The 11,011-nt window shown below is 38.5% G+C and overlaps 1 protein-coding gene across 1 annotated transcript; it reads left to right on the top strand.

Moving 5' to 3' along the window:
* Positions 1-1,207: 1,207 nt before the first annotated feature.
* tomm70a (translocase of outer mitochondrial membrane 70 homolog A (S. cerevisiae)) lies at positions 1,208-10,082 on the top strand. Its single transcript, XM_015024086.1, has 12 exons — positions 1,208-1,534; positions 3,918-4,091; positions 4,232-4,358; positions 4,444-4,553; positions 5,076-5,224; positions 6,463-6,670; positions 6,788-6,922; positions 7,629-7,736; positions 7,881-7,997; positions 8,819-8,916; positions 8,995-9,117; positions 9,195-10,082. The coding sequence occupies exons 1-12, from the start codon at positions 1,301-1,303 to the stop codon at positions 9,346-9,348; spliced, it is 1,737 nt and encodes a 578-aa protein (XP_014879572.1). The 5' UTR covers positions 1,208-1,300; the 3' UTR covers positions 9,349-10,082.
* Positions 10,083-11,011: the final 929 nt, after the last annotated feature.

Below are 11,011 nucleotides of genomic sequence, written 5' to 3'. Positions count from 1 at the left end.
ACATGACTGTTTCTATCTTTATGTAAAGGTTAGTTTAGATTGTGTACAGTTAGTATTTAAAATTGCTAAATGCTCATTTTCAACGTCGCCCTACTCCGCTACTTCCTCTGAACAATCCAGAACTGGACTGATTAAAAGACAGCAACACCGCCATCTAGTGGCTTCAGTTAAACCGAAGCTGTACACACACTAAAACAATACCAAACCTAGCCTGTAAAAGACAGTTTTTCGTAGCAGAATATTTTTTCTCACACTTGACAACTTGATGTTTTCAATTTAATTAAAATTGAATAAAAATATGAAATAAAGTAAACTCGTTCAGAAATTACCAAAGGAGGTATTACAGGTTGCTAAAAGGTGATGAAGACGTTTCCGCTGGACCGCTGTCCCTGAAGTAAACCCGGCCGCTTCACATAATCAAGACTACGAGGAAGAGTACAGCAATTCAATTGACTTAAGTTACACAAAGTTTCAGTTTAATTTCAATGACCTAACTGTTTAAATATCTGGCCATAAAAAGAATAGAAATTGTGTAAACACAGTTTAATATCACAACTTCTTAACAAAGGCTAAAGGCAATTTTTGGCAGATTTTGCGAGTTCCCAGTTAGAAAATACAAGAGGTGGGGTTTTCCTTATTTCAACTTATTCAGGATGGCTGAATTAAAGAAATGGTGCAAAGAGGAGCAAACCAAATTACTTGACAACCAATTGAAGTATTTTAAATTGCTCAGTTGTTTTTAGCATGAACATAACCCTTTTCATAGCCTATTTTTAAAGTATTTTGTTCAGTTGGATTGCCAGTTGAGCAATGAGAGTTTCATCTAATTCCTGCACTATACTTGACATTTATCATCAAAATTATGATCCCATTCTTGCCGTAGTATGGATCAGTGGGTAAAGTAGTCGTCCTGCAATCGGCAGGTTGATTCCAGCTCCCTCCCATCATGTCAATGTGCCTCTTGGAAAGACATTGAAATCCAAGTTCTGCATACATCCCGTTTACTCTCACTGATTGCTTTGCCAAAATAAGGAAGAATAAAGCTCTTGTTCACCTTTTCTCGTGGACAGAAGATCAAATAAAAACAACATTACGTCAGCCTGGAATCACGTCTGTCTTTAAAACAGACTTAAAATTGTCTCTTTTAAAAAATCATTAGGACCGTCTTGCCTGCTGGGGGCAGCATTACATTTTCCGACCTGCTGCGGTGCCATCAGCCAAAGAGAAGCTCTCAGTGGTTTCCTCACGCTGTGTGCTGGTGGTAGCGGCTGGCTAAACATTGCTAAGTACAGTGTGGAACATGGCCGCTTCAAAGCCAGTCGAGCCCCAGTCTGGGAGCGGGTTACCCCGCTGGCAGCTGGCGCTACTTGTCGGAGCTCCCATTGTGCTCGGAGTCGGAGCGGTTTACTTTTGGAACCGAAACAAAACCAAGGAACCGAAAGGGACCGGGGAGCGGAAGACTCCTGAAGGCAGCGCCAGCCCCGTTCAGGGACAAGACGGCGCTACTCGAAGCAACCGTGAAGAGGAGAACATGGTACTGTAGCCCAGAGAGGAATCTTGTCGTTTCTGGGCGACTCTCCTCACTTTGACACAGTTAATACTGCTGCTGGCTCAGACAGTCGTCATTGTGTTCAAGTCCGGTCAAGGACACCTGACGACAGAGCCCCTGTCAGTGACAGCAGGAAGGCAAGGCCGACAGCTAGTGGCTCGGTGCGGTGGATTAACCTGCGCTAACTAGCTGTCTGCCAAGCTAACCTTGTCTGTGCAGCTAGGTTAACTACTGTGACTGACGTATTAAACCAGTTACATCTAAAGCATCCATTGGTGATGAAATGTTCTTTATTGCCTCCTATATATTAAACCCACCTAATGGAAAGTAACAAAAACATATCCCATGTTTAATCTTAGCTGTTTAATGTTGCACGAGTTCCATGCTAGCTGGCTAACACCGGGGTCAGAAAGTCAAGGTGGGCGGGAACGGCTGTCAAGAGTAGCTTCGCATTCATGGAGTTAAAAGCGGAGCCTATCATGTCATACAGGACGGAGTGAGCTAGCTGGACAGTCTCATTTTCTCATTCAGTAACTCTACAGTGAAACCCAGACAACCTTTTAATGTAGAGGGACACCTGTCCCAGTAGGCGTGTGTGTGATCCCACGTGTTGTATAAGGGTGTGAGGAAATGTATATTTTCTATTCAGATTGTGTGCAGATTCGTCCTGTTTATCACAATTATAGTCAGTTTTATTGAAATGTGAACTGTTTTTGCAGCATGGTTGTCTGTAACGTGTTTCTTCGTGTTGCTCACATATTGCCTGCCTTCTGTTTTGCTTGACTTTTTGAGTATAAAATAGTCTGCAGTCCAACCACACAATGCGCACGTCATTCAAACAGTTTCATTACTTTCACTTTTTATACCACAGAACAGACTGTAGCTCATGCTTACATGCAAACAACAAGTAAATACAGACTTGGACATTTTTAGAGTAGAAATAAAGATAATGGAAAGCGAAAAATCCCAAAGAATTAATCAATTGACTTTCAGTTCCTGCTACTTTAAGAGATCTTTGATTTATACTGCCCGTTTTTCTAAACAATAATATTTCCATTTGAAAAACTGCAATAGAGTCCATCTTTTCATAGTTGTTAAAACCTTTTTGAGATGATTGTCCCCACTTTCGGAGGCACTTCTAGGTCGAATGAAGACTGTGTTCAACTGAAAACGACAAGTTCAGCTTGGGGATGAAAGGTCCCTCCATTGTCTTTTACCAGTTAAACGTTTAACCGAAATTCACAGAGTGAGACGAAACCAAGACAGAGGCTCTTATTAGAGAGGTTTGAAACAGGTCAGCTCATTTGAAGTTTTCACACTATGGACAGAATAAAATCTCGACAGACCCAGACTGCCAACATTATTCATGTGAACTGATTCACTATGTTGGCTTTCCTGTAGTGTAAGGAGACAGCTGGATAATGTAGCTGTAGTCCAGTAAATTTGACATGCTTTTAAAAAGTTAAATAGGCTGAGAACTACTTTCCATTTATTTATGTAGGATAACAAGAGAAAATGTCTTCAGAAGTAAAATGTAGCCTTTGTGCTACGGAAAGACGGTCGACCCTTTTCATACAAGGGGAAACTCAGGTTTTTGAGAAAATGGCCACTTATCAGTTGATCGTTAGTTGATCGATGAGATCAATCTACTTTAGATTAACTCATTTATCGATAACTTGCATCCCTAGTCTTTATAACTGAAAAATAGTTCAGCATCAGGCGTCATGTATTATCAAGGATTTAGTTAATGTTTAAAAACCCAAGAACTGGCAGTGAAGTTTGGATTGATGCTTTTTCAGCTTGAACTATTTTGTTCCCATGGGAACGTCAACAAAAGCTCCGTTTAGGTTTTAGGATGTGGGATAATGCAATCCTTGTGGGCCTTTTGGCGGCACACTTTCCCTACTAAATTGAATCGTTTTTATGAAGTGGCCGGTTTGGCAATGGCTGAATTTTATTACACTAGAAGCTTTTGTGAGACTGACTGTGTGCAGTCATAGATTTTTGACCAAAAAGCATCTGATACTTCTTTTTCAAATAATTTGTTAATCACTTTTGTAAAATGCTACAAAATAAAGTTTGAAGCCCATCGTAGCCTTTCTGAGTATAGCTCTCTCTAATACTTGGAAAATGACACATTACTATTAAATATTTAGTTGTTTTCAGCAGAGATGACTCTCTCATTAATAAATAAACACCATTCTTTATGTGCCAAAGTATTTTGTTTTAAATTGCCCTGGAAAAAAAAGTTCAACATGTAAGACAAATGCATGCATCACTTATTCTTCAAATCAGACTCCTCATGGTTTTGTTTAGTTTTTTTTCCTCTCGTTTAACTCTCGTTTACTTTGCCCGTCTTTTCCTTTAGAGCCCTCTGGACAAGGCCCAAGCAGCAAAGAATAAGGGCAACAAATATTTTAAGGCTGGCAAGTACGACAAGGCGATCCAGTGCTACACTGAGGCCATTGCTCTCTGCCCCAAAGAGCACAAGTCGGATTTGTCCACGTTCTACCAGAACAGAGCAGCGGCATACGAACAGCAGGTTGGCACCTTGATGGCGGCCATTTTGCTTTAACCCGAAACAACATGGTGGAGAATGGTCTGTTCACGACCCTCTCCATCACGTTTGACTCTGCTTACTGGAGTTTGGACGCGTTAAACGAGGTTACCCTGTCGTTTCAGCTGAAGTGGACAGAAGTGGTCCAGGATTGCTCCCAGGCCGTGGAGCTGAACCCGCGATACATCAAGGCTCTGTTCAGGAGGGCCAAAGCTCTGGAGAGACTGGACAACAAGAGGGAGTGCCTAGAAGGTGAGCTTGTTGTTGTGTCTTAGATTAGATGTCCTTCAACCGTTTTCTGTAAATGTTTGACTCTTGCTGACTCTTTCCCTCTCAGACGTCACAGCTGTGTGTATTCTCGAGGCCTTCCAGAACCAGCAGAGCATGTTGCTCGCCGACAAGGTGCTCAAACAGCTGGGGAAAGAAAAGGCCAAAGAAAAATACAAGGTATTGGTTTAGTTTGAGTCATCTATGAAAGTTGTCTTTTTTTAAAATGTATTTATTTAAGGCATGTCCCAGTCACAACATTTTAAAATAATAGACATCTGAATTCTTTACTGGTGTGCTGCAGGGGTCTCCAGCTGAGGTCCTTGAAGGTGCTTGAATTTAAATTAAGTATTTTCAAGGTTTGGAAAGTGCTTGATATTTAGACTGCACAGTTTTGCATTAAAGTACAAGCTAATGCTTGATTTAAAAGCCTAAATTTGGAAAATGTTATTTACAATTGAAACCAGATTATTTCATACGCCTAATAAAAAAATTTATTTTTTCTCTCATGGTCTGAAGCAAAACTGAACTTTGTTTTACATAAGTTAGAATAACCTAAATTATTTCTGTTTAAATACCAGAATTTCTGTTTAAATACTAGAGAGTGAGATGTGTCTTTAAAAACATGAGGCTGAATCTGCAGAAACAAAAATAAACAGGTTGACTCAGGTATCTTATTGTATTTTATTTTTCTCTCTGCAGAATCGTGAGCCGATGATGCCTTCCCCTCAGTTCATTAAGTCCTATTTTAGCTCGTTCACTGATGACATCATCTCCCAGCCGCAGCAGAAGGGTGAGAAAAAAGACGAAGATAAAGATAAGGAGGGGGAAGCGGCCGAAATCTCTGAGAGGTCAGTTTGATTTATAAAGTCTCTGTTTTTTGGGTTTTTTTTTTGTTTTTTTTTTTTTTTACTAACCTCAGAGGATGTTGTTACAAAAGATCTTGCTGAAATGTTCCAAAGAAATAATTGATTGACAGGATTTAAAAAGCTTGAGTCGTCTTAATGAAAAAAGGAATTAAACTGAGTCCAACCAGGGCTTCTCTCATTGCTTTACTAAACCATTCTGGTAGGATTTCTTTGTTCCATAATCTGCTGCTTTTCTTGAGAACTTTGAGTACAAATTGACAAAACTACAGACCTCATAATGGAAATCAAAGAGAAATGCATCTGCACACTTTAAGCCTTTAATGTAAACCTGCACAAACAGTCCTGCTTTAAAACGTGGCTCACTGTTACGTTAAGTTATTAAAATACAAGGCTCTTGTTATTTTATGCAAGTATCTTTTTAACCAGGTTTGGCTTGAAAATAGTGTTTTAACATTCAGATAAAAATAGTTGCAAAGCTTACTGTAGGAATTGAAGTTTAGCGAACCTTGGTTAAAATAAAACAGAACTCAACTCAAAAAAAAAGCACCTATTTAATTCGGCTATCTTAAAGTTAATTTTCTTAGGTGTCAAGTAAGTAAAATATATTTGTTAAAGTAGAAGATATGGTTATTTTTCATGACTTTGTTTAAAATTTAAATGTAGAAGGCCCTTTAAGTTTTCTGGAACCTTCACCACAAAAAAAGCCATTTTCATCCCCATTCCAGATAAATAAATAAAAAAATAGAGCCATAAGTGTTACAAGGCCTTTTTAAAAAAAGACAACTTTGAGTTGTTGACAAATATTTATAAAAAATATTTTTGAAAGATACACTATTTTATTTATATCTTCAGGCTTCAAAATAAAGAAAAACATAAAATAGAGAATGGATTTATTTTCTTCCGTGGGATGCTGATATTTGTGAAAAATCATGTTGTTTTCAATCTGACCAAAAATAAATAAAATGTAAAAAAAAATACTTTTTTTCCTTTTAGTGTCATTTTGTTGTGAAAATTCACTGAAATTATTCACCGATAAAATTAAAAGCTGCATTTTTTTTTTATATCTACCTTTTAAAAGCACTAGTTGGTTCTATAAAGTTTTTAAGAGCCATTCTGAAAGATCCAAAGGGCTTCAGCATGCAAATGAGTTGATTGGATGGCAACATGTTAATTAAACTGCAGCTTTATTTAGATTTTGTTTGTCATCCATTGTTTTCCAGCTCTGGCTACTTGAAGGCCAAGCAGTACATGGACGAGGAGAACTATGACAAAATCATCAGCGAATGCACCAAGGAGATCGAGTCGGGGGGCCGCTACACAGCAGAGGCCCTGCTGCTGAGGGCCACCTTCTACCTGCTGATCGGAAACGCTACGGCCGCCCAGCCTGACTTGGACCAGGTCATCAACATGCAGGAGGCTAATGTGAAGGTACACACTGACAAATATCTTTCAGTCAGAAACGTTTAGCAGCAACAAATACTCAAATACTCAGTGTGCATGTTGATGAAGCTAAATGTTGGAACCTGCCGTTCATCGCTCCTGCAGCTACGAGCGAACGCTTTGATAAAGCGTGGAAGCATGTACATGCAGCAGCAGCAGCCTCTGCAGTCTACACAAGACTTCAACATGGCCGCCGATATCGACTCCCGCAACCCAGACGTGTATCACCACAGGGGTCAGGTAGGAAGGAGTCAAGTCGTCATCTCCCCACCCCTCCAATTTACTGTTTAGTTTATCATCTAAACAGTGGTCTGTTGAGAAAAACATAAGATCACATCACTGATTAGAGTTTGATAACATTACTCTTAATAGAACTCCAAATATATTAGTTTATTTTTATATTTTTATGACATGTTGCCAATTTAGAGTACAGTTCTCAAAAAGTGTTAATTACTTTCCCTTTGAATTAATAGTTTAAGACTTTGAGGTTGGATATACGCACCAATAAAAACAGTCTTTATACTCCCTGAACCTCCTTTCAATTTTTGTCAACTCCAAACCTGAAAAAAATTAATTTGGATTTTGGTAGACCAACGCAACGTGAGCACATTTGTGAGGTTTATAGAACCATTTGCCTTCAGAAGTCAGTTAGGAAATATATATATGTAAAAAAAAAAAAAAGTACTTAATTAATCCTTTTTTTCTTCCCTTTAATGGGTGATGGGTGAAAAAAAGGGCTATTTCAAGCAATAAGGATCCTCTGAGTTACTTTAGAACGAAGTGCATGATATAAGCTCTGCAAAACTAAATCAAATCAGCTTCACTTTCTACTGCTTTGCCTTCAATCTACAAAAGGTGTTTAATGTGCTGTTATCATGAAATGTGAGGATGTGATTTTGGAGTTTCTTCGACATTTTGCTAACAAGACCTGCGTCTTTCCTCTCAGCTGAAGATCCTGCTGGACCAGGTGGACGAAGCAGTGGGAGACTTTGACGAGTGCATCCGCCTCAGGCCCGATTCTGCTCTGGCTCAGGCACAAAAGTGCTTCGCCCTTGTGAGTAATCGCCGAAAATGAACACAGGAGCATCTTTAACCTGATGCCGTTTTTACTTATTTAAACATATATTTTGGATTTTCTTTTTTTTGTTGTTGTTTCTACTGTATTTTAATGCTATTTGTGAATTTTTGTGTTCCTCAGTACAGACAGGCTTATACTGGAAACAACCCATCGCAGGTACAGACAGCCATGGACGGCTTTGAGGATGTGATCCGAAGGTTTCCAAAATGTGCTGAGGGCTACGCTCTTTATGCTCAGGTAGGATTGTTTTATTCTTTTGGGAGCTAACTTAAGAAAAGTAGTCTAGCAATCATAATCTAGTGAAACTGATCAAATTAAATCCTATTTTGAAAAAATGCTATGATTAAAAAGGTTTTCCTGCAACTTGACCATGTCTAGACTTGTCACAATAATAAACTTTTCTGGATGACAAATTGTCCCAGTAATTATTGCGATAAACTATAATATTGATAATGGCATAATAATGCAGTTTGGTTATTGGTCTGTCAAAGACCAATAGATGTTTTTGAGCCATTTACACTGGAAGTAGAAGATATTTTAAATATCCAAAATAAAACGCAACAACCAAAAACAATAAAGAAAAAGGAAAAAAAAAACACAACCAAACCCATAAAATAGATGATAATGTCTGTGTAAAACAATTTTCCTTTCAAAACTATGAGTCATCAGAGTGGAAATTATCAAGTTCATTTTAATTTATCATGCGATTAATTGACTAATTGCAATGTCTCCCCTAGAAAACTTGCTAAGCCTGGTGGTTGGGCATTAGGTCAGTCAGTCATCCAGCAGCCCGTTGTGTTTTTGAGTTAAATGCTTAAAGTTGACAAGAAATTTGAAAATATCACTTGATAATTATGTGTTATTGAAAGATTGAAGATTAACACCTGAACACCAATTATAAAGTCTTTAAAAATGCAAATATTTTAAAAAGACTTAGATTAATATGCGATGCTTAGCCTGGTGGGGGCACAAGTAAAGCCTGGTGGCCCGCCAGGCTTATAATACACTGAGGGAAAGCCTAAATTGTGACAGACTTAATGACTTTATGTTCTTTTCAGGCTTTAACTGACCAGCAGCAGTTTGGAAAAGCTGATCAAATGTACGACAAGTGTATCGAACTGGAGCCAGACAATGCTACAACATATGTTCACAAAGGGTGGGCATGTTTTCATTATTTGGCATATTGGTAATAGATTTTTGAGATTCTTTTAGTAATTGTCAAATGTATGTACAGTTTGCTGCAGCTCCAGTGGAAACAAGACCTCGACTTGGGTCTGGAGCTCATTAGCAAGGCAATTGAGATCGACAACAAATGCGACTTTGCCTATGAAACTATGGGAACCATTGAAGTTCAAAGGTAAGTTTAAAACAAACAAAAAAAAAGTAGAATTGTACTTTAAACGTTTGTAATAACTGGAGCGTTTATCTTTTCAGGGGCAACCTGGACAAGGCGATAGAGATGTTCAACAAAGCCATTAACCTGGCCAAGTCAGAGATGGAGATGTCCCATTTGTACTCGTTATGCGACGCGGCGTACGCTCAGACTGAAGTGGCTCGGAAGTACGGCCTCAAACCCCCCACGCTGTAACGTCTCTGCCAATTCGTCGTCAAGTCTTTGCTGCAGAACCCAACTGTTTTACCGTTTCAAATAAAACCTGATTTGTGGGAAGAGAGAGAAAAAAAAAATACTGGCTGTTATAATGAAAAGAAGGAACCCTGAGTTTGTGCGTTTTTTCACATTTAAAAGGGTTTGTCGGGATAGGAAAAGAGGATTTCTATTTCTGTCTCCGCTAGGTGTCGGGAGCGTGATTTGACCAGCGCAGTCCGTTGCCGACACCTAACTCAGCCCAATGTAATAGTGAAATATTTTCATTAGTCAGTGTCGAGGTGGGAAAAAACGCACACAAATGTCCATGTACAGCTGTTCTAAGTAATACACAGAAATGTGCTGTTTTGTTGAACCAATTACTGACTTTATGGCTTTTGTAACATTTACGTCTGCAGAAAATACTGTGAGTTCTATGAGGTTCTAAAGGACTGTTCACTTGGCAATTCATCCTGATCCGAAGGGTTTTTCTCAGCTGCTTCCGTTTTGCAACATAGACCTTCAGTTCTGAATGCGAGATAATTATAGTCAGTTGTGAAATGTCTGTATTTGCAATGCTGGAATCGATCCCATTGGTACTGGGCCTAAAATAAGTCTATTTAGTCTTTTTTTAATAATAGGTTTGCCTGTTTATTCTTATTTTTAAATATATAATCTTTGTGCAGCATGCTCACTTTATGAATGTCAATGCAATGCTCAAGCTGTCTTGAACACTAGAAAAAAAAGCTTAAAATCTACGTGGTTTGGGCAAAACCCCTCTGATCAGACAAACTTAGCCATCTGTGTGTTTGTGTTTTTTTTTTTATTTTATTTTTAAATTGCCTCTAGTCTCCGGAGATATCATCTGGAATGTGTTTTTCTTTTTCTAGCTCATTACTGAACAGAGATTAATCTTTTTTATTATGGTTATTTGTCCATTTCTGATTAATTCAAACAGTTTTTCCAAGCTCGTAAGACATTGCTTTGCTACTTTTCCTCCCCTCTCATTTTCTAAAAGTATTGTCACAACGCTGACCTTATGGGTCCCATTTAGGCTGCCTACATGGAGTCCAGACGGCGTCTGGATCTAAGAGACTGCTTCCCAGCATGACATTTTTTTTATTATAGTAGTCAACTGTTGAATCTGACATGCAGAGCGTTCTCAGTTTTTACCGAGCCGACTGGGACCTCTTCTACTTCTGAACGCCTCTCAAAGCAGAACGGCAGAGTTTTAACACATTGATTATACTAAAGAATCAGAACCGCTGCTGTGTGTGTGGTGACTCCCCAGTGTCAAAAACAAGATTTAACCTTTTTTTTTTTTTTTGATGTAACCTAAGTTATGGCTGTTTGATAGAAAAACTTCAACAATGTTCATGGTGACCAAAGTGGAATGAGTCCTAATAAAGTCATAATTCTTGGAATGAAGTTTACCTCTAAAAGGTTTCTTTGTTTACACTGACCTCTGTTGTTTTTGTAGTTATTTGAAACTTTTCTAGCATAATTCAAAGTTTGTTTTGGGACAAATTAAGATTTTTTTTTGTTACTTCTAATCTAATACTGGAATTAAGATGCAAATTGAGTTTGGTGTCATGTTAGCATAGTGGGTTTTTTTTTTTGGGGGGGGGGGGGGGGGGGGTTTTTTTTTTTATTTGGGCCCATTTTC

The sequence above is a fragment of the Poecilia latipinna genome, unplaced genomic scaffold (assembly GCF_001443285.1).
Source record: "Poecilia latipinna isolate Pla-1442-1.1 unplaced genomic scaffold, P_latipinna-1.0 Scaffold7, whole genome shotgun sequence".
Lineage (NCBI taxonomy): Eukaryota > Metazoa > Chordata > Actinopteri > Cyprinodontiformes > Poeciliidae > Poecilia > Poecilia latipinna.
Note: the sequence above shows the minus strand (reverse complement) of the source record. Positions and strands in the feature narration are given on the sequence as shown.